This window comes from Hemiscyllium ocellatum, chromosome 7, assembly GCF_020745735.1.
Source record: "Hemiscyllium ocellatum isolate sHemOce1 chromosome 7, sHemOce1.pat.X.cur, whole genome shotgun sequence".
In the NCBI taxonomy this organism is placed as follows: Eukaryota; Metazoa; Chordata; class Chondrichthyes; order Orectolobiformes; family Hemiscylliidae; genus Hemiscyllium; species Hemiscyllium ocellatum.
The window spans coordinates 67,194,669-67,219,509 of NC_083407.1; the positions used below are offsets into that span (position 1 = coordinate 67,194,669).

The 24,841-nt window shown below is 41.9% G+C and overlaps 1 protein-coding gene across 1 annotated transcript in view; it reads right to left on the reverse strand.

The window, feature by feature from the left end:
* chn1 (chimerin 1) overlaps positions 1 to 24,841 on the reverse strand; it is a 157,038-nt gene that overhangs the window by 111,611 nt on the left and 20,586 nt on the right. The window contains exon 2 of the mRNA XM_060827931.1: positions 24,496 to 24,609. Coding sequence (XP_060683914.1) covers positions 24,496 to 24,609 — 114 coding nt within the window. The remainder of the gene's footprint in view (positions 1 to 24,495; positions 24,610 to 24,841) is intronic.

A 24,841-nucleotide genomic window follows, 5' to 3' on the forward strand; every position in this document is an offset into this window, starting at 1 on the left:
AGAATCTTACCATTAGCCCAGTACGTTTTATTCCTGTTACTGCTTCCAAAGTGAATCACCTCACACTTTTTCATATTAAACTTCATTTGCCACCTCTCAGCCCAGCTCTACAGCTTATCTATGTCCCTCTGTAACCTACAATATCCTTCAGCACTCCACCGACCTTAGTGTCATCTGCAAGTTTACTAACCCATCCTTCTATGCCCCCATCCAGGCCATTTATAAAAATGACCAACAGCAGTGGCCCAAGACAGATCCTTGCAGTACACCACTAGTAACTGAACTCCAGGCTGAACATTTCCCATCAACCACCATCCTCTATCTTCTTTCAGCTAGCCAATTTCTGCTCTAAACCGATAAATCACTCTCAATCCCTTCTCTCCATATTTTGTGCAATAGCCAACCATGGGGAACCTTACCAAATGCCTTACTGAAATCCATATACATCATAATCAACCACTTTACCCTCATCCACCTATTTGGTCACCTTCTCAAAGAACTCAATAAGGTTTGAGGCACAACCCAGCTTTCACAAAACAATGTTGACTACCCCTAATCAACTTACTCCTCTAGATGATTATAAATCCGATCTCTTATGACCTTTTCCAGCAGTTTACCCACAATTAAAATAAGGCTCACTGGCCTATAACTACCAGGGTTGTCTCTACTCCCCTTCTTGAACAAGGGGAGTATTCTGGCACTATTCCTGTAGACAAAGACGACATAAAGATCAAAGCCAAAGGCTCTGCAATCTCCTCCCTGGCTTCAAATCCCATCCAGCCCAGAGGTCATTTCTATTTTCACACTTTCCAGAATTGCTAACACCTCCTCCTTGTGAACCTCAATTCCATCTAGTCTAGCACCCTGTATCTCAGTACTCTCCTTGACAACATAGTTGGTGGCACGGTAGTACAGTGGTTAGTGCTGCTGCCTCACAGCGCTAGAGACCTGAGTTCAATTCCTGCCTCAGGTGACTGACTATGTGGAGTTTGCACATTCTCCCCGTGTCTGCGTGGGTTTCCTCCCACAGTCCAAAGATGTGCAGGTCAGGTGAATTGGCCATGCTAAATTGCCTGTAGTGTTAGGTGTAGTGGTATGGATGGGTTGCAGGTCGGGTGGACTTGCTGGGTCGAAGGGCCTGTTTCCACACTATAAGTAATCTAAACATTGTCTTTTTCCAGTGTGAATAAAAATATTAATTTAGCACTTCTATCACCTCAGACTCCAAACACAACTTCCCAGTACTCTCTTTCATTGGCCGTAATGTTTCAATAGTCATTCTTTTAACCCTGATATATCTATAGAAAGATTTAGGGTTTTCCTTGATGCTATCTGCCAACAACTTCTTAAGTCCTCTCCTGGCTCTCAGCTCTCTCTTTAGTCTTTCCTGGCTAACTTGTAACTCTCAAGCACCCTAACTAAGCCTTCACATCTCATCCTAACATAAGCCTTCTTCTTCCTCCTGAGAAGAGATTCAACTGCTTTGGTAAATCATGGTTCCCTCGTTCGACCACTTCCTCCCTGCCACGCAGTAGCTGTTCCTTGAATAAGCTCCACATTTCATTGTGCCCGTCCCCTGCAGTTTCCTTCCCCATCCAATGCATCCTAAAACTTGCTGTCCTGTCTTCACATTGGGATAGCCCTCTTTTGTGTTGTATGGCACAAACATTGCTAAATAGTGCAGATTTTGAACTGATCTGTCAGAAATATTAAAAAACGATTTTTCAACATCTTTTCTTTTGATGAAGTTATATTGGACTCAAATGCTAAATGTTTCTCCATAAAGGCTGCCAGATCTGCTGAGTTTTTCCAATATACTCGGTTTAGTTTCAAATTTCTGGCATCTATATTATTTTTGCTTTTATTCAATGTCACTTGTTTAATTCAATGCCACTTCTCTTCCAAAAAATCCCACCTTAAAGATGATTTTCTCTTCAACAAGATTCCCATTTTAATCTTACAGCTTGTTCAGCTGAATTGAATTGAGTTGAATTTATTTATTGTCACTGTAGCGAGGCACAGTGAAAAAGCTTTGTCTTGTGAGCAATACAGGCAGATCACAGAGTTAAGTAGCATAGATAGTAAATAATAGCTAAACAGCAGCAAAAGCAAAAACTCAGGTACAGGTGAATGTTAAGAGTTTGAGAGTCCATTCAGTATTCTAACAACAGTAGGGTAGAAACTGTTCCAAAATCGTGCGCGTGTTCAGGCTTCTGTACCTTCTCCCAGATGGTGGAGGTTGTAGAAAAACATTGTCAGAGTGGGATGGACCTTTGAGAATGCTGATGGCCCATCCTTGACAGTGGGCCTGGTAGATAGATCCTATATATGGGAGGTTGGCCTTTGTGATCGTCTGGGCTGAGTTCACCACTCTGTAACCGTCTCCAATCCTGATGAAGGGCTTTTGCCCGAAATATTGATTTTCATGCTTCTTGGATCTGCCTGACCTGCTATGCTTTTCCAGCACCACTCTAACCTTGACCTTATTCACCGTCATGCCAAATTTCCTCAGCTGCCTGAGGAAGAAGTGATGTTGTTGGGTCTTTGTAACCAGTGCGTCCACAGAAAGAGTCCAAGAAAGCTTGTTGTGGATGACCACTCCCAGGAGCTTGACACTCTCCACTCGTTCCACCTCTGTGCTGTTAATGTGTAGGGAGGCTGAGCAACATCCCACCATAAGTCAATAATGAGTTCCTTGGTTTTGTCGGCATCGAGAGCTAGGTTGCCCTCAGTGCACTACTTTTTGAGGTCTTCCACCTCCCGTCTATAGTCTGTTTCATCGCCATCTGAGATTTAACTGATTATGGTAGTGTCATCAGCGAACTTGTAAATGGCTTTAGTCTGGTATTTGGCAATGCAGTCATGGGTACACAGTGAGTACAGTAGGGGGTTGAGTAGGCCCCCCTTGGGGCCTCTAGTGTTGAGTGTTAGTGAGGATGAAATATTGTCCACGATCTTCATTGCTTGTGGCCTGTAGGTCAGGAAACTGACTATCCAGTTAAAGAGAGTGGGACTTAGTCTGAGATCACTAAGTTTAATAATCAGTCTCAAGGGGATAATAGTTTTGAAGGCTGAACTGTAGTAGGATTCTTACGTAGCTCTTCTTGGTGTCAAGTTGTTCTAGGGAGGAGTGAAGGGCAAGTGATATGGCATCTGACGTGGATCTGTTGGTCCGATAGGCAAACTGGAGTGGATCAAGAGTAGTAGAGAGGCTGGCATTGATTAATGTCATGACCAGCTTTTTAAAGCACTTCATGACCACCAAAGTTAGGGCCACTGGGCGGTAGTCATTGAGACATGCTGCATGAGTCTTCTTAGGCTCAGGGATGATGTTGGCCCTCTTGAAACAGGAAGGGACAGTGGCCTGCTGCAGGGAGAGGTTGAAGATATCCGAGAAGATCTCTGCTAGTTGACCTGCGCATGCTCTGAGTGCACAGCCTGGTACTCCATCTGGTCCCATTGCTTTCCTTGGATTCACATGAAGGAAAACTGATCTGACCTCTGATGCAGTGACTGTTGGGATAGGTTCATCAGGACTTATTGGAACCTTCATTGCTTTCTATCTCTTCCCTAATGTTTGATAATGCATTTTGCTAAAACTCACTTTACAGCCATATCTCTAGCTCAGCCTTACCATGTACAATTCCAATTAAAGTTCCATCCTTCATGTTTCAAATCCACCCAAGATTACAGGTACTGAAGATATAACGCTCTTCAGGCAGTTGCTCCACCACATCCCGAGATCCACAGTTAGTGCCATGTACCACTACATGCACATTGTCAACCACTTTCTTCTTCATTCAATGCTTTAACAAAAAATAATTTCTATTCCTTTTGGGTATTAAAGGAGAGCAAGCTCCAAGAACTCAAGAGTACTGATGTCCCTCTGGATCCTTGGCTGCCTGCCCTTCCTACTGCCTCTATCACTTCATCGAATCCCACTTCTTGCCATTTATTCACCATATCCTCTGACCTTTCTCTTCTGCTGAACAGTCTGAGCTTAGTAAATTACTTAGCTTCATCCCATTGTGCCTGCAGCTTAATGAAATTCAGACAAGACACTGAATTCTTCTTCTGTTGTCTTCACCTCCACGCCCACTTCTTTGAGCAGCAATTCTCTCCCTACCGCAGAGACCCTTTCGTCCATCTCCAATATCCCTCCTCCATCTGGACCTCTCCCTCTGGCCTTTTATCTGCATTGGATGTCTTAATCAAAAACAGCCTGTGAAACCAGGCACCTTAATATATTTGCAAACCCTCACCCACTCTAACCTGGCTCCCTCTGAACTTACTGCACTCTGTTCCATCAGGACCAACCCCAACCTTGTTGAGAGATTTGATAACAAGGGTGTGTGGCTGTCATCTGGCATGCTGACCTCTAACTGATTGAGGCTGACTACCAACTCTCTCAAACTTGTTCCTATCTCCCTGGATCATAGAATCCCTACAATGCAGAAGCCAGCCTTTGGCCTGTTGAGTCCACACCAAACTTCCGGAGAGCATCCAACCCAGACCCTCAACTCTCAACCTGTTTCCTGCAAAGATTCCATTCAGTTTCTCTGTCTCTGTTGCATCTGTTCTAATGACGCCACCTCTACTGGGCTGCCCATAATACAATTTCCTTACATTGGCAAAACCCAAACAAACAGGGTGACTGCTCTGTAGAACACTTTTGTTCCATCTACAGGAATGACCCTGATCTCCTTGCTCTCTTGCTAACATATCCATCCTGGACTTGCTGTAATGTTCCAATGAAACACAATGCAAGCTCAAAGAACAACATCTCATTTTCCACTTACAACCTCGAGGTCTCAACAACGTATTCCATAACTTCAAACCGTTATATGTCTGTTCTCCATTTTCCAAAATTCTGTCACCCCTCCCCCAGCCTTGTCTTGATTACTTGGGTCCTGGTACACAGGGCCCTTTCTCTCCATCTCACACTTTAACTTACATCCATGGGTTTACATCTCTTTTCTTTTCAACCATTAACAACTCCCTTGTCTTTTGAACTGGGCCTCTACACAATCTACCCCCTTGTTTGACCTTCACTTCTGTCAAAAGTATAAAGAAACATTTTTCCAACATCTTTGAATCCTGAAAAAGTCATTCTGGATTCAAAACATTAACTGTTTCTCTTGCCACAGGTATTGACAGGTCTGCTGTGTTTCTTTATTATTGTATTCAACCACAACCTCACAGCCAGGATATCCCCCATTCTACTCATACCAGGAAGCAAGGAGATCAACCAGAGTTCAATGAAGAGAGCATGACGGCACACCAGGAACAGCAACAAGCATACCTAAAAGAATGATGTGTCAACCTGGTAAAGTTACAGCATAGGTTGATTTGCAAGTCAAACAGTAGAAGTAACTTGCATTGAGGGGGCCAAGTGATCCCATAAGCAATGGATCAGATATAAGCTCATGTCCTGCCACATCTAATCATGAAGGGTGATGGGGTCCCAGCAAAAGACAAGGCTGAAATACTTGCATCCATTTTCAGCCACAAGTGCCAAGTGCCATTGCATCTTCCTCCAGAGGTCCCCAGCAACAAATGTCAATCTTCAATCAATTCAACACACTTAATTTGAAATCAAGAAACATCTGAAGGCATCAGATATTGACAACATTCTAGTAACAGTACTTAATATCTGTGCTCCAAAACTTGCCATGTTCCTAAACAAGCTGTTTAGTACAGCTGTAATTCTGCCACCTAGAAAATAGTTGAGAGTACAGTGCTGAAAAAGCACAGCAGGTCAGGCAGCATCTGAGGGGCAGGAAAATCAATGCTTCGGGCAAAAGTCCTTCATCTAGAAAATAGTGCCGGTAAGCCATAACCACAAAAAGCAAGACAAATCCAATCTGGTCAATTACTGCCCTATCAGTCTACTCTTATGCATCAGGTTAGTGATGCAAGAACTCTCAACAGTGCTATCAAACAGCACTTGCAAAGGAATAACCTGTTCATCAATGACATTCAGTCTAATTTTTGCTAGAGACACTCAATTCCTGATCTCAGTTGAGAGTGTGGTGTTGGAAGAGCACAGCAGGTCAGGCAGCATCCAGGAAGCAGGAAGATCGACATTTTGGACAACAGCCCTTCATCAAGAATGAGGCTTCATTCCTGATGAAGGGCTCTTGTCCGAAATGTCGATGGCTTCATTCCTGATGAAGGGCTTTTGCTCGAAACGTCAATGCTCCTGCTCCTCAGATGCTGCCTGACCTGCTGTGCTTTTCCAGCACCACACTCTCAACTCTAATCTCCAGCATCTGCAGTCCTCACTTTTGCCTAATTTCTGATCTCAGTACAGTCTTGGCCCAATGATGAACAAAAATGCTGAACCCGAGAGTAAGGTGAGATTGACAGCCCTTAACATCAAGGGAATATTTAACTGAGTGAATATTAAAAGCCCTAGCAAAATTGGAATCAATGAAAATTGGGGGAAACACTCTCTTATTAGAGTTATAGCTAGCAGAAGGGAAAATGGTTGTAGTTGGTGGAGATCAATCATCATAGCAGGAATTCCTGAGGGAACTGTTCAGCAGGAATTTTCAGAACCATTTGTGATTTTCAGACACTAAAAGCAGTTTGTGTCCATACGCAGCAAGACATGGACAACATCTAGGAAATGTGGTAAATGATCAGAAGGAATGGCAGCAAGCCAGTTGAAATAGAAGAGGTGTGGGAAGCTCTTGGGTTAAACTTTGAAAATTTGCATTAAGATTTGTTCATTTTTCTTTATTTCATAACTTATAGGTATCAAATGTAGGTTCCTACATGTCTGCCTTAATAAATTTAACAAGCAAGTATTAGTTGTGGACGATCATCATCCATACTCAAGTTTTCAAATGTGATCACAATCCATTAACTTTTGAATGATCATGATAGTTTCCAAAATGTTAGTGGGTTGTGATCAAATTTGAAAGCTTGAGCATGGATGATGATTGTCTACAACTAATACTTGTTCAAATTACACCATTTCATTTCAAATGATGCATTGGTACATTTGGTGTACCACTGAACATAGTAATCGGTGTCAACATTTTCCAGGGCGAGCATCAGAATAGAACTAGCATCACACTAAATGGAATAGATTTTGAACAAATCTAGCAACTCAAAATTGGGCATCCATCAGGAGTTTGGAATTTTCAGATGCAGCAGAATTGCATTCAAACACAATTTGTAAGCACTGAGCACTAAACTGTTATTCATGAAGACTCAGATTTTTGCTTAGCTATGGAGAGTTCAGTGTAATTCCTGGGTTGTCAAGGGGGCATTCAAGATTGACGCCTGCACATAGGTTAGGCCCAGAAGGACCAGATTTTTAAAGAAAGACTCCATCTTCCCAGTTCTATCCTCACAGTCCTGAGACTTATCAAATTCAAAATAGAACTTTCTAAAGGCTGCATTGATCTTTTTACAATCACAAGTCAGTGTACCAGCAGTTTCTCTAATGGACGTAATAGCTTGGGGAGCTTTTTTCTTTCTAGCAAGATACGCTAGATACCGGTCAGGCTTGTCACCATATTCAAATAATCGCTGCTTCGCAAATACTATTTTTCTCTCTCTGCTGTTTGGGTTAGTGTGGTATTCAAGGCTGCCCTAAGGGCTGTGATCCTCTGTAGCTTAGTAATGGAGGACCTATCAACATACAGAATTTCAGCTGCCTTCAGGCGAGCCTTGAGTAGGCGCTGTTGCTTTCCCTTTTGTCTCATCCGGGTTGCAGAATATGAGATGACCAAGTCTCGTGCGTATACCTTAGTGGTCTCCCACATCATCGAGTTAATATCCCAGAGGGTTTTGAATTCCTGCAAAAAATACTTTATAAATTTGCTATCCTTCAATAAGAAAGGATCCATATGCCAATGTTGGGGGCCTATCCCAACATCCCTAGTCTTGACTTCCACATATTCTACAGCATGATCATAAATAGTTATATTACCTATTTTACAAGACAGTATTAAATTCAAAAGAGTCAAGGAGGCAAAAAAATATCAATTTTGGTATGGCACTTGCGTGGGTTAGAATAGAAAGTAAAGTATCTACCCTGGGGATGAAGACACCTCCACACATTACTACTCCTAGCTCCTTGTTCAGATCCGCCAGTTGCCTAGATCTCAAAGATATACCCGCAGTGCTCCTAGGTATCCTATCTATCTCTGGGTGAATAATACAATTAAAATCTCCCCCTATAAATATATGGCGGACCCTGAAAGCCATTAACTTAGAGAACGCTTCCGTTACAATTTAAAACTGTGTGCCAGGGAACAATAAAGACTCAAAATCCTGTATTCCTCTCCATATATTAGGGCTTTAATCAATATATACCATCTAGAATCATCTTTTATCTGGCTTAACATTTGGAAATGGCGATTCTTCCGAATAAGAATGGCTACTCCCCCACTTTTTGAGCTGAAAGATGAAAAGAACACCTGGCAAAACCCACCCTGCTGTAGCTTCGAATGTTCCTTATCAAGTAGATGTGTCTCCTGTAAAAAGCAACATCAACCCTTTCTTTTTTAAGACTTGATAATATCTTGTTTCTTTTGATTGGCGAATGGCTCCCCTTGATATTCCAGGTGCACCACCTAAGCGAATGGCTAGCCATGATCATCCAGGCAGACCCGAGAACCCCTCCCCAGGAAGAAGACCACCTCCCATAAGACATTGAATAAAGATCATAGAAAGTTCACATATAAAAAAAACTCTTTAAAACAATTAAATCAACACAATTAAGAACTACTCCTAAGAACTACTCCTAAGGGGCGGCACGGTGGCACAGTGGTTAGCACTGCTGCCTCACAGCACCAGGAACCTGGGTTCAATTCCCGCCTCAGGCGACTGACTGTGTGGAGTTTGTACATTCTCCCCGTGTCTGCGTGGGTTTCCTCCGGGTGCTCCGGTTTCCTCCCACAGTCACAAAGATGTGCGGGTCAGGTGAATTGGCCATGCTAAATTGCCCGTAGTGTTAAGTAAGGGGTATATGCTGGGGTATGGGTGGGTTGCGCTTCGGCGGGTCGGGGTGGACTTGTTGGGCCGAAGGGCCTGTTTCCACACTGTAAGTAATCTATTCTAATCTAAAAATAACACAAAACATATTTGAAAGGAGACTTTCCCTCTTACTACCAACCAATAACCCTGCCATAACATCTCCCAGCTAGGCCATGCCCTCGGCCCAGGCATTACAAAATGGAGTAAATAAATTCAAGTGTCTTATAAAACAGGAGTTAAAAATGAGTGACACACCCCTCCCCCCACACCATCACCTGGATACGTTTAATAAAAACAATACAAAATCAAAATATATAAAGTTATAAAATTACAATTAGGCATCTAAATAAGAAAATAGAAAACCCCACTCAAGAAAAAAAAACCTCCCCCACAAATCAGATAAGCTGCATGAGCTATAAAAAAAGAGACCAAAGAAAGGGTAAAGAACAAGGCCCCCACCCCACCACCCCTGGGGAAAGATAGGTAAAAGAGAGATGGTGAAAGAAAGAAGGGTAAATAAAGTGAGGGGGAGAGAGGAGGCAAAATGAAGTTGTTATCCATACAGTTCAAGTCCCGCAGTCTATTTGAGAGGAATCCTTTTACTTTCTCCGGTGATCCAAAGTTATATACGGATACTCCATAGCTGAAGCGCAGTGTTGCCGGATATCGCAGGGAGCATTGAATGTTTACATCTCTCAAATACTCCTTCGCCTCATCGAATGCCCTGCTCTTGCAGACCACAACTGGAGAGAAGTCCTGAAACAGCATTATCTTGGAGCCCTTGTACACCATGGCAAGGGGATCCTTCCCTAGGACTCTGGAGGCCTCTAGGAGTATTTGTTTTTTCCTTATAACACTGAAGTTGACTAGAACCAGGTGGTGGCACTGGTCTGACCCAGGCCTGTGTACAGCAACCCAGTGGACCCGATTCACCTGCACCCTGCCCAGCTCCGACTCAAACTCCAACTTCAATAATTGTGGGAACCATTGCTCCAAGAAATCCACAAGCTGGCCTTCCTCCTCCTGTTCAGGAAGGCCCAGCAACCAAATATTTTTCTGACGACCTTGAGGGTCCGAACTTGCCACTCTAGAGTCTGGACCTGACCCACGGATGACTCAGCAGCAGTCTCCAAGGCCGCGGCCCGTTGCTCCGCCGCTCTGACACGCTGCTCGAGTTTTTCAATCTTTCAGTCATGCTTCTGCAGCATGACCAAGATCGACTCCCACCTGGACCAGGCCTCCTCGATGGACATGTCAACCTTCTCCTGGAGTTTGGAGATCAAGCACGCCTCTGCAGGCAAGTCCACCAAGGCAGCCGCGGACATCCCTGCTGCTGTGGGCAAGGGTGGGGAGGGGCCCCTGCCTGTTGCGAGCTATGGGAGTTTTTGCCCTTAGTCATTTTTAGTAAAAAGTGAGGTCTGCAGATGCTGGAGATCAGAGCTGAAAATGTGTTGCTGGTTAAAGCGCAGCAGGTCAGGCAGCATCCAAGGAACAGGAAATTCGATGTTTCGGGCACAAGCCCTTCATCAGGAATGAGGAAAGTGTGTCCAACAGGCTAAGATAAAAGGTAGGGAGGAGGGGCGATGGAGATGTGATAGGTGGAAGGAGGTCAAGGTGAGGGTGATAGACCAGAGTGGGGTGGGGGCGGAGAGGTCAGGAAGAAAATTGCAGGTTAGGAGGGCGGTGCTGAGTTCGAGGGAATCGACTGAGACAAGGTGGGGGGAGGGGAAATCAGGAAACTGGAGAAATCTGAGTTCATCCCTTGTGGTTGGAGGGTTCCCAGACGTGATCGACGATGCCCTCCACCGCTTCTCCTCCACTTCCCGCTCCTCTGCCCTTGAGCCTCGCCCCTCCAACCGCCACCAGGGCAGAACCCCACTGGTTCTCACCTACCACACCACCAACCTCCATATACAGCGTATCATCCGCCGTCATTTCCGCCACCTCCAAATGGGCCCCACCACCAGGGATATATTTCCCTCCCCTCCCCTATCAGCGTTCCGCAAAGACCACTCCCTTCGTGACTCCCTTGTCAGGTCCACACCCCCCACCAACCCAACCTCCACTCCCGGCACCTTCCCATGCAACCACAGGAAATGCAAAACTTGCGCCCAAACCTCCTCCCTTACCTCTCTCCAAGGCCCCAAGGGATCCTTCCATATCCGCCACAAATTCACCTGCACCTCCACACACATCATCTATTGCATCCGCTGCACCCGATGTGGCCTTCTCTATATTGGGGAGATGGGCCGCCTTCTTGCGGAACGCTTCAGGGAACACCTCTGGGACGCTCGGACCAACAAACCCAACCACCCCGTGGCTCAACACTTTAACTCTCCCTCCCACTCCACCAAGGACATGCAGGTCCTTGGACTCCTCCATCGCCAGAACATAACAAGACGACGGTTGGAGGAAGAGCGCCTCATCTTCCACCTGGGAACCCTCCAACCACAAGGGATGAACTCAGATTTCTCCAGTTTCCTCATTTCCCCTCCCCCCAACTCGTCTCAGTCGATTCCCTTGAACTCAGCACCGTCCTCCTAACCTGCAATTTTCTTCCTGACCTCTCCGCCCCCACCCCACTCCGGCCTATCACCCTCACCTTGACCTCCTTCCACCTATCACATGTCCATCGCCCCTCCCCCAAGTCCCTCCTCCCTACCTTTTATCTTAGCCTGTTGGACACACTTTCCTCATTCCTGATGAAGGGCTTGTGCCCGAAACGTCGAATTTCCTGTTCCTTGGATGCTGCCTGACTTGCTGCGCTTTAACCAGCAACACATTTTCAGCTTAGTCATTTTTAAAAAAGCACCAAACTGTTAAAGTTTGATCAAAATGACTGAGTGCTGGGCAAAAGCTATCTTGAATGGTTTAAAAGGTGAGGTAAAGGTGGGTGCCCTACTTTGCCCGAGTCTTAGACAGAGCACTGCAGACTCAGACCTACCGGGTTGCTGCCATCTTGGATTTCCCATTTTGCCCTTATTAATGCTTGGCTGCTTTCCACAACCTTTCAATATCACAGCAGATGGGCCTATCTTCACAGTTTGACTGACAACTTGAAATGATGTTTGGAGGATTATTTTTCTTTGATGTGGAATTATAAATAGGAGTCTTTTATATGTGGGATAAATGGCTTGAGGGACTTAAGTTTTGAATGTGCTTTCATGACTAAGTATGGCTTTTAATATAATGAAGGCTGTAGTAAATATTTAGAATTTTATTTCATTTCATCTTAACATGGCTCAAGAGCAGTGCTGATGGTGGATAGTGAGGAAACTGCCTTGGAAAGTGTGATGGGTACCTTGTCATGAGCTGGCATAGGAATCAAACTGGTGGATGGGTTACGGGAGTAGGTACATTGTGAAGAGTGTGAGGTATGCAGGAAACCAAGAGATGCGGAAATATAAGCATACTGGGTCAACGTCCCAGGGAATCAAGGTGAACCCATTAAGAACACAATCTCTCTCAACACTTGAAAGATGTCTTCCATCTGCATTGGCGAGAGGCCAGCCTTGACTCCATCCTGCACGTGTCTAGCCCCACTCAGGAATGAAGACCCCACCTTTCAAGGAAGTTTATCTTGCAGCAAGCCAAGAAATGTATTAACTTGCACTAGCATTTCGGGAACAGTAACCTGAGCCTATGAATTCAGCTAAAATGTTTGAGTAATTTTGAAATACAAGGGGTGGGAGCAGAAAGGTGACAAAATAACACATTATGAAAATATTAAAGACTTCAGTTTTCCATTGCAATAAAATAAGTTTTCTACCCAAAGTGGTTTTATCTTCACAATGTTTCTAAAGTAGTCAGTCATGCTGCAGTGTAGATTTCTTAAAAAAAACATAAGCGCATGACATTTAGGTTTGACAACTTTGCAAGGGTGAACAGGCATCCACCTCCTCATATCCATTTTTAGAATCAAAAACAACTGTCACTTTAATTGCAGTGTAAATAAATCATAGAAACACTGGTTTTATAGACATTGATTATTAAACAACATGACATATGCTGACAACTAAAGATACATTTTCACTGAGCCAACAGATATCTAAAAATGTATAAAGAATGTCTTTTATTAATTATTAGTTCTATGATAAATGTTATCTGTTCCATTAAATAATTGAAAGATAAACTTTTAACCAATTGGCACAGAAGGAAATAGAAACCATTATGATTCAATAATTATCAATTCAACAGACAATTTCTATAAATCCATTAGAATATTTGAAATTTGAATGAAATGTTTATTGATGTTGATTAAAATATTCTGATTGTACACAAAGAAAAGGAATTTGTTAAAAGAAAATAACATTCTTCTTGAAAAGCTGAAGAACATTAGCATTGCAGAATGGAATTTTTCCTATTTTAAGTATCAGATTTTTAATTCAAAACCCATTCAATTACAGAGATGAAAACAAGTCCTGTGAATATGACATACTCCTCCAGACCCAGAAACAGCAATCAGATGTAAAGGGACTTTAAAACCATTGTTACCCATTTCCATTTTGAGGCAAAATACTTATTCAAAGAACCAAAACACACATCTATAAATGGAAAAACAATTTCAATCAATAAAATTTATCCCTTACTTAGTTATCTCTAATACAGGCTCACACTAGCAAAAGGACCATTTGTCTTGCATCTCTATCAAATTCAGGCATTGTTCCTTCAGAAATCATTTCCCTTTAAACTCATGTTGTGACCAGAATATTTATTTCTCAATATGAAATGTGGCTCCTAATAATATTTTCTTAATTTTATGATATGCAAGATAAAAGCTCTTTCGCATAAAAACCTTCTCTTTTTGTTTTTTGTGCTTTACTATTTAAAAAAAAAGTGAGGGCTGAAATGAGAAAGAGCTGTTTTAAAAATCTAATGTTTGAAAGAGTGACTACAGTTTTAAAAAGCAAGTAATTTACATCAAGGTAAATAGCCATTTGAACAAGCAGCAATTGCAGAATTGCCGATGATTTGGGATTGAGGGGGTATACAAATGCAACTATTGTTGTCAACAAAAAGTTGATTGGTTTATGGACTAGCAATCAGTTATCAATGATAGAGACCTTTGTGTCTGCAAACAACTATGCGATTGATTCTCAGGTAACTGAAACACTTGAAGCCTAGAACACAGGGAGGGAGGGGAGAGGAGGAGAGACAGAGAGAGTGAGAGTGAGAGTGAGAGCGCAGGAGAGTGTGCACGTGAGAGAGAGAGTGAGAGAGAGAGCGAGCGTGACAGAGCTGGCGCAACAGCACACACGAACATGAGAGTTCAGTTTTCCTCCACTTCAGCAGTCTCTCCTTCTCTACAGTCAAAACTTACTGTAAACCTGAATAAAATAGTTTCATGTTTTCTGCAACAGTTCACACCTATCAGTTAAAAGTGACAGCATGTAAGAGACCTTTTTCTAAAAAGTAAGTGCAGCAGCACTTTATGGCTCTCAGCAACCAGAGGAAGAAAGTAGAGAAAGGCCATTGAAGTAATGTATTGACCAGCAAAAAAATCATAAGGACCATCTCAACAATAGTACCTGGGGACAAAGACTACTGAATTGTCTTTCCAGATTTTCCCTCGGTCTATAACTTCGCTTGTAAGGGGAGTGTTTATAAAAGGATTTGAGTTTTAATTAATAGCATTATACACCAATAGTTTTGAAGTGTTAACCTCTAACTAGAGTCTAACTACTTACAATAAACAGCAATTCTTGTTCAGTATAGAAAACTGGCCAAGTTCTACCAATCTGGATCGGAATGTCAGGTAAACTGGGGAGTTTTGCATGGATATAAAAAATCTTTAACTTTTGAGACAAGTCTGGCAATAATGGAGCTGGATTTGCAACATGTTGCCCTCAAGAGTCACCATTCTCAAAAAAATTACTCTAGTCTGGAAACATTTAGTAAATTGTTTTTACTCTTTATTAAGTATCCTTATGTTGAAACATTATGAAACCAACAATGACTACAAATTAATTTAATGACAATCTTATATGATTAAGATGAACCTTGTAGTCTGAGATTTTCATTTTCAAAAACTGGCAAGATCATAAAGATCTTTCCAAACCAGCCCACAACTAAAGTGAGATCAGTACAAAAAATTAAAACTTGCACGATATTAATATAATACACTGAAAATGTAGAAAATGATGAAGGCAATTTAGATGAGAAAAATGAAGATAGCATAACATGTCTCATGGCTACACAATTGTGTTTGTATAGGCCCTTTATGGAATCTCTCATTTTAAGATGCTAAATGCATTTTGAGAATGCCTCATGGTCCTGACAACACCAGATTTGCTGCATCGTCTCAAGTTATCCTACATTTCTCAAAAACATCACTTCTACAGTACAGAATGAGACCGCACTGCTTGCTTTTTAAAACATTTCTTATTATTTCAGATCAGATACACCATTACTCATTCATCTAGATGTAATCTGATTAGTTTTATCCATCAACATGTATTAATTGTGGAAGCCTGGTTCAATGATAGCAACCACCTCAGAGTTGGCAGTTCATGAGTCAAAGCCACAGTTCAGACAGCTATCGTCAATCAGGCCATAAAGTTCCAATCTTTGGATAGGAGATCCTGGTGATACTTGTGTGAGATGAGAGTACAGTGTACTCACTTCCATCCCCACTGGAATAATAAAGCTGCTGATTCCCGATCAGAGGTTCCAAGTAAATTTTATAAACTGTCCACATAAACAGAGACTTGGTTCTAAAAGCAAATCTCAGAAGCTACAACTAGGTGGGTCTTGTTGGTATTCCCTACATTACAAGGACTGCAGCAGTTCATAAAGGCAGCTCACCAACACCTTCTTCTGGGTAATTAGGGATGGATAATAAATGCTGACCTTGTCAGCAAACTCACATCTCATGTCCAAATAATGACAAAAAAAAATGAATGCAGAGGAAATATATTGGCTCATGTACTACTAGGCTTAGAGAGAATGAAGGTGGTAGTAGCTATTAATTGTAAATCCTAAAATTAAGAAAAAAGAAAGAATCAGTAAACATGTCTGGTTTTCAAGTATGTATGGCTTTGACCACCAAAGTAGATTGCTGCAGATTTAAATAATCTTGCACTGACTGATAAAGGCACTGATTATTTCAGTAGCTTTCAAATTATCAGTTTTTAAAATCATATTACTGATTTTAAAATCATATCAAGTCATACCGGTGAAAGTATTTGAGAAACACGTGCCATAAAATATTATAATGTACAATTTAGCTCATACTTTGACATAAAAAATTCTCAACAACCACAAAGAACAGATTTTCGTACATTCAGTATAGAACGTGAATGCTAAGGAAAGGATCATTTCTGCAATCAAGCCAAATGCTGCATACTTCTATAACATGCTGGTTAGCGTGCCACACTACTTAGGTTATAGTATAGCAACCTATGGGGTAAGGTCTCCATTAGCTGGATAACCAGTTTGTGATGCAAACAGTGTGGGCTCACTTCAGCACCAGCTGAGGTTATAATGAAGAACACTCGATCGCAACCTCCTCCCTCACCTAAGGCATGATGACCCTCAGCTTAAAGCACCACCAGTTACTGGTCACTTGAGAGTGCAGTCCTGTGATCTGGTAGGACAATGGTGACCATCTTTTTAACCAAGCTTTTCTGGCAGTATTTTAAAACATTATTTAAATATCATATTTTCATAAGGATTTACTGAAATGCAGAACATTTTGCACATTTATGTTTTGATTTATAAAATACTCATCTAATCAACAGTTTCATTGCACTATGAGCAAATGTCATAACTAACCATGCTTGTCTGCCTCCACAACAAACACTGAAGATGTATGCCTCAATGTGATATGCTCCATAAAAGCTGTGATTCGACCCTAACCAATTAAACTATCCTAAACTGTATACAAAATTACAAAGTTTCTCTTACTTTTTCACTCTTTAGCTGTTTGTTTTGAACTTCATCCAGCTAATGAGTAATATTTATTAGGACATAACTACTGTATTATTTATGTCATAGTGTGACATTAAGTATAATGTTCAACTCACCCCATCCACATTACCCTCTTGGAATCTGTTAGAGGATTAACAATCAACAGTCCACAATTCTTTTTAAATTACATTCAGTCACAAATCAGATCATAGCCATTCACTTCTTTATTATGAATCATGATATTCATGGGGCTCTTGGGTCGCGATAGCAGTGTCTCTAACTCTGAGCCAGGAGGCTTGGACTCCTGTCCTACCTACTCAGAGGTATGCAATAACATCTCTGAACAGTCGTTTAGTAAATATCCTGGACCATGATATTGACATTCAGGTTTCGATTGAAACTTAATTGCTATTCACCTTGTGCCAGCTCTCTCAACTCTCATTAAAATACTAGGACACCAACCTACACACATTTCTGACCAAACTATTTCTTTCCTTCCCTCTTTGAGCCTCTCCAAAGAGAGAGACTACTCATCGCCAGTGATTTTAATTTCCAGCTATCTTGCCACTTTAAATTTGGCATCTTCCTCTAACCATTACATAGATGTTCCCACCCTATTATAAGTCTCACCCTCAAACTTTTCATGTCAATCACAGAAAATACCTCTAATCACTTTGTTTTCCCTCATCTTAACCACTTTCATAGAATCCCTACAGTGTGGAAATAGTCCATTAGGCCCAACAAATCCACACCGAAACTTCGAAGATTATCCCACCCAGACTCACTCGCCTACCTTATTACCTCAAACTGGTGCACCCTTAACACTAACAGCAATTTAGCATGGCCAATTCACCTAACTTGCACATCTTCGGACTGTAGGAGGAAATCCACGCAGGTGGGGGGAGAATGTGCAAACTCCACATAGACAGTTGCCTAAGGCTGGAATCAAACCTGGGTCACTGGCACTGTGAGGCAGCAGTGCCAATTGAGCCACCATGCCACCCTTAATTGTTTCTGACCACACTATGTTCTGCTCCAACCTCTCAAATATATTCTCTTTCTTGGATATCCTTCCCCACCCTAGTCTATTCCAGATTGCATCGTCGCAAGTGCACATCATAGTATGGAAACAGAAACTTTCTTTCATTGCAGGTGATACTAAAATGTTAAGTACTTCAAACAACCAATAATACACAAATTGACCAGAAAAGGACTGAACAGGATAGGGAATCTAGTTGAATAGTTGAGAATTTTATTTATTGTGTGAACTTCAAGTCAAGTCAAGAAATTAAGGCAGCTAACAAAACATTGCAATACACGAAGTTTTACAAGCAAAGCACCAGAGGGATATTTGGGAAATAAGGCAGGCAGGCGACTGAGGTGTCAGTGGGAGAGCACTCTGGGGCCAACGACCATAATTCTATTAGATTTAAAATATTGATGGAAAAGGATAGACCAGATCTAAAAGTTGAAGTTCTAAATTGGGGAAAGGACAATTTTGACAGTATTAGGCAAGAACCTTCAAAAGCTGATTGGGGGCAGATGTTCACAGGTAAAGGGACGGCCGGAAAATGGGAAGCCTTCAGAAATGAGATAACAAGAATCCAGATAAAGAATATTCCTGTTAGGGTGAAAGGAAAGGCTGATAGGTATAGGGAATGCTGGATGACTAAAGAAATTGAGGGTTTGATTAAGAAAAAGAAGGAAGCATATGTAAAGTAGACATGATAGATCAAGTGAATCCTTGGAAGAGTATAATAGCAGTAGGAGTATACTGGAGAGAAATCAGGAGGGCAAAATGGAACATGAGACAGCTTTGGCAAATAGAGTTTAGGAGAATCCAAAGGGTTTTTAACAAGTACATTAAGGACAAAAGGATTTCTAAGGATGGAATAGGGCCCATCAAAGATTAGCAAGGCTGCCTTTGTGTGGAGCCACAGAAAATGGCAGAGATACTAAATGAGTATTTTGCATCAGTATTTACTGTGGAAAAGGATATGGAAGATATAGAAAGTAGCGAAATATATGGTGACACCTTGCAAAATGACCATATTACAGAGAAGGATGTGCTGGATGTCTTGAAACGCATAAAGGTGGATAAATCCCCAGGACCTGATCAAGTGTACCCTAGAGCTCTCTGGGAAGCTAGAGATGTGATTGCTGGGCCTTTTGCTGAGATATTTGTATCATCAATAGTCACAGGTGAGGTGCCGGAAGACTGAAGGTGGGCTAACATGGCGCCACTCTTTAAGAAGAACAGTAAGGACAAGCCAGGGAACTATACACCGGTGAGCCTAACATCTGTGGTGGGCAAGTTGTCAGAGGCAATCCTGAGGGACAGGATATAGATGTATTTGGAAAGGCAAGGACTGATTAGGGATAGTCAACATGGCTTTCTGCATGGGAAATCATGTCTCACAAACTTGATTGAGTTTTTTGAAGAACGATCAAAGAGGATTGATGAAGGCAGAGCAGTAGATGTGATCTATATGGACTTCAAAGTAAGGCATTCGACAAGGTTCCACATGGGAGACTGATTAGCAAGGTTAGATCTCATGAATTACAGGGAGAACTAGCCATTTGGATACAGAACTGGCTCAAAGGTAGAAGACAGAGGGTGGTGGGGAGGGTTGTTTTTCAGACAGGAGGCGTGTGACCAGTGGAGTGCCACAAGGATTGATGCTGGGTCCTCTACTTCTTGTCATTTACATAAGTGATTTGGATGCGAGCACAGCAGGTATAGTTAGTAAGTTTGCAGATGACACCAAAATTGGAGGTGTAGTGGACAGCGAAGAAGGTTACCTCATATTACAACAAGATCTTGATCAAATGGGCCAGTGGGCTGAGAAGTGGCAGATGGAGTTTAATTCAAATAAATGAGAGGTGCTGCATTTTGGGAAAGCAAATCTTAGCAAGACTTAACACTTAATGGTAAGGTCCAAGAGAGTGTTGCTGAACAAAGAGACTTTGGAATGTAGGTTCATAGCTCCTTGAAAGTGGAGTCGCAGGTAGATAGTATAGCGAAGGCGGCATTTGGTATGCTTTCTTTATTGGTCAGAGTATTGAGCACAGGGGTTGGGAAATCATGTTGCGGCTGTACAGGACATTGGTTAGGCCACTATTGGAATACTGCTTGCAATTCTGATCTCCTTCCTATTGGAAAGACGTTGTGAAACTTGGAAGGGTTCAGAAAAGATTTACAAGGATGTTGCCACGTTTGGAGGATTTGAGCTATAGGGGGAGGCTAATTGGCTGGGGCTGTTTTCTTGGCATGTTGGAGGTAGAGGGGTGGCCTTATAGAGGCTTACAAAATTCTGAGGGGCATGGATAGGATAAATTGACAAAGTCTTTTCCCTGGGGTTGGGGTGTCATGAACTAGAGAGCTTAGGTTTATGGTGAGAGGGGAAAGATATAAAAGAGACCCAAGGGGCAACCTTTTCACCATAGGTGGTAGAATGAGCTGCCAGAGGAAGTGGTGGAAGCTGGTACAACTGCAACATTTAAGAGGCATTTGGATGGTACATGAATAGGAAGGGTTTGGAGAGATATGGGCCGGGTGCTGGCAGGTGGGACTAGATTGGATTGGGTTTTCTGGTAGGCATGGACGGGTTGGACCGAAAGGTCTGTTTCCATGCTGTAAATCTCTATGAATTGTATGTATGGTGGTTGCTGAAACTACCAATGTCCAGCCTCTCGTGACTGTGTGGAGTTTGCACATTCTCCCAGCATCTGCGTGGGTTTCCTGAGTGCTCCAGTTTCCTCCCACAATCCAAAGATATACAGGTTGGGTGAATTGGCCATGCTAAATTGCCAATAGTGTTCAGGGATGTGTAGGTTATAGGTGCATTAGTCAGGAGAAGTGTAGAGCAATAGGGTTGGGGAATGGGTCTGGGTGGGTTACTCTTCGGAGGATTGGGGTGGACATGTTGGGCCAAATGTCCGGTTTCCATACTGGAGGGAATCTACAATACCCATTTTTTTTTTAGATTAGATTGCTTACAGTGTGGAAACAGACCCTTCGGCCCAACAAGTCCACACCGACCCTCCGAAGAGCAACGCACCCAGACCCATTTACCTCTTCACCTAACACTAGGGTAATTTAGCATGGTCAATTCACCAAACCTACACATCTTTGTGACTGTGGGAGGAAACCAGAGCACCTGGAGGAAACCCACGCAGACATGGGGAGAATGTGCAAACTCCACAAAGACAGTTGCCCGAGGTGGGAATTGAACCCGGGTCTCTGGCGCTGTGAGGCAGCAGTACTAACCACTGTGCCATCGTGCCGCCGTTTTGAATGGAAAACAAGGATCTTGGGCTGAATAAGCAAGGGAATACTACATGAATGTCAGGAGAGGATTGTGTGTATGTAAAGAACACTGGTCTGGCACCATCTAGTGTACTATAGAGTTCTGATCACTGTGGTGTAGCATGGTAAACAAATCAAGGTTTAGAATAAAAATGCAGCTGTACTGGAAGAGATTGCAGACGGTTGGAACTTTTATCTTAAAGGCAAGACTCAGCAGTAACTTTATTCAAATATCTGGGATATTTTAGAGTCTTTGAAAAAATGTTTAACAGTGAAGATTCAATGAGGAGGAATAAACAGCAGTTTGAAAGCTTGATTGCATCCAGCACCCTGGATAGACAAGGTGATGCCATTGTCTGAGCCTGAGGGAAACAGTTAAATTTTATACTTTTATTTTGATTATTAAGCAAAATATGTCCCATAGAATGATGTGTCAAAAGAAGTAATGGGGAATAATTGCATTTACGTTGAAGAGCCTGCTAAAAAATGTAACGTAATAACATGCAACATGAAATCCTTTTCGGACAGAACACAGAATGCAATATGCTGGTCAGAAGCCCCTGTGCACTGATTTGCCTGGGATGTCTGAATTTCCAACAATTCCTTGCTCTCTGGGATTCTCCATAAATACAGCATTGACATATTTAATAGATAGCTACCCATGAAATTAGCCAGATTAAGATCTAGTATAACTCCCAACCTCATCATACCACCCACTCCATCCACTCCACTCCCCTCCTCACCCACCCCTGCCCCACTCCGCCTGCAAATACTTCAGCTGACATCCCCAACTACCTCTTCCAACCATGTTAAACATCAATTACCTTTCCTGGCCTACTTGCAACCTCACCTACCTAACCACCCACTTTCACACATACAGCCATTCATAGATTCATCAAGAACCTTTCCCAATAGGAACAGGCAATTCTGGATTAAGTGAAGTTTAGTGAGGTAGACTTGGGATTATGGATCTTAAGTTGAAGGATCTTCAAGGGGCATTGACCATAATATGACAGAATTTACTCTGCAGTTTAAGTGGTAGAAGCTGGAATCAGATTTAACATTATTACAATTGAGTAAATGGTAACTACAAAGGTATGAGGGAGAGGCTGGCCAGAATTGATTAAGAGGAGTGAAGATGGTGGAGCTGCAACGGCAAGAGTCTCTAGGGGTAATGCAGGAGGAACAGCAGAAATTGATCACAAGGAAGAAGAAGGGGAGAATAAGGTAACCATGGCTGACAAGGGAAGTCCGGGATAGCATTAAAGCATCAATAAACAAACATTATTGTGAGGTAAAGTAGGAAGCCAGAGGATTGGGAAACCTTTAAAAACCATCAGAGGACAACTAGAAAACAGTAAGGGGGAGATGATAAAAAAAAATGAGTCAGTGTGCCTTCGTAAAGGGGGGATCCTGTCTGACAAATCTGTTAGAATTCTTTAAGGAGTTATTGAGAGTGTTAGGCAAATGTGATCCAGTGGATGAGATCTATTTGTATTTTCAGAAGGTCTTTGACAAGGAGGCTGCTAAATAAGAGGCTGTGGTGTTTAAGACAAGGTAGTAGTACGAATAGACAATTGGCTGACTGGCAGAAGGCAGACAGTAAGTAAAAGGGATCTTTTTTAGGATGGCAGCATGTGGCAAGTGAAGTCCTGCAGGGATCAGTGTCAGGACCATAACTACTCACGTTATACATTTAACGATCTGAATAAAGGAATGGAGGATATTGTTGCTAAGTTTGCAGGTGACAAAGGTATGTACAAAGAGAGATAGCTTTGATGATGTGGGGAGCTGCAGACGGACTTAGATAGGCTAAGAGAGTGGGTAAACAAGTGGCAGATGGAATACAATGTAATAAAGTCTGCGATTATGCAGGTTGGAAGACGAGTGTTGACTATTTTCTAAATGAGGAATGGCTTCGGCACAAAGGTACTTGGAAGTCCTAATTAAGGATTCTCTTAAGGTTAACATGCAATTCAAAGGCAAAAAGCAATGTTAACATTCATTTTGAAAGGGTTAGAATGCAAGAAGAGGGTTCTGAGCTGACTGCATTTGGAATATCATGTGCAGTTTTGGGCCCATATCTAAGGAATGATGTGCTGGTCTTAGAAAGTGCCCAAGATTAATAACAATGATCCCAGGGATGAAGGGCTTGTCATATGAAGAGTTGAGGATTTTGGGTCTGCCTCAGAGTTTAGAAGGATGGGGGTGGGGGTGTTGGAATCTTATTGTAACTTAGAATACTGAAAAACCTGGATGGATTGTACATGGGAGAAAATGCTTCCACATCTTGGAGAAATTGGGGTCCAAGGGTACAACCTCAGAGTGAAGAGTCGACCTTTCAGAACTTACAGGAGGAAATTTTTCAGCCAAAAAGTGATGAATCTGTGGAATTCATTGCCATGGAAGGCTGTGAAGGCCAAGTCACTGAGTGTGTTTAAGATAGAGAGAGACAGCTTCTTGACTAGTAAGGGGATCAAATGTTACTGGGAGCAGACAGAGAATCGGGCTGAGAAACAGAACAGCTGTGTTTCAATAGTGAACAGGATCAGGAGGCAAAATGGCCTAATTCTGCTCCTATATCTTATGTTCCTTGTAATCTAATCTAAAGCCCTACTAGTGCTACTTATAGTAAAAAATATACTTTGTGCTTGCATCTTTAATTAGTGATGAACCAATACTCTTAGTTTCTTTGGGAAACTATTCCATTTAAAAAGTCTCCTTGCAAAGTACAAGAAACTCCTGTTATTCTCGAACAACAAAATAAGAGCTTGCACTTGTTCACTCTGAAGGACATCTAATACATTCGTTCCGATTTGTCTGAAACTGGAAGAACATGGACAATTGTGTCGGATGTACTTCCTCATTTTGCTGAGAGTTGACTGTATAATTATCTAGATCAAGAATGAGTTATTACAATTTTGAAAAAAGTCATTCCAAATTTAATACCAGCTTCGAGAAATCTAAAATGTGCAACAATACAGCAGGTCATACTACTGAGTACTATTACAAATAATAAAGGTCACACTAAAAGTTTAGATATCACAGCTAAGAAATGGATGGATATAATAAAAAAAGTCGAATGTCAGCTCGTCAAAAAAAACCTGAAGATTCAGCTAGTTTATTAATTGAAGATACAGGAAATAGCAATTATCTAGTCAGAATCTAAATTGCAAACAAAAACACACAAAATCTTTATTTCTACCATCACACTCGTTTAAATCATAACTTATGTATTAAGGGTTCACTTTACACTGCATTTAATTATTAAAATCACCACTAACCGCAGTGCCAGTGTATAGGTACCAGACTGACGTTGACTTTCCCGAATAATATAACTGCCTTCTGCTAGGCTCAGCAGCTGATCTGCTGCTTCTCGTGAAATCATTCCATGAAACCTGTTTATAGAAAATAATGAAAGTATGTTATACAATGTAATAACTATATTATCCTGCAAGTCATGTGGCTGTCTTCTACAAAAATTTATTTGCCAGACAAATCAGGATTAATAACTGAACACTATTTTAGGTCTCTTCATCCTTAGACACCTGCATGAAAAATTAATGCAAGTAAGGGAACGATATTCAAAGAATCTACAAAACATAGTAGCCTAAAGACTAAAACCACAAG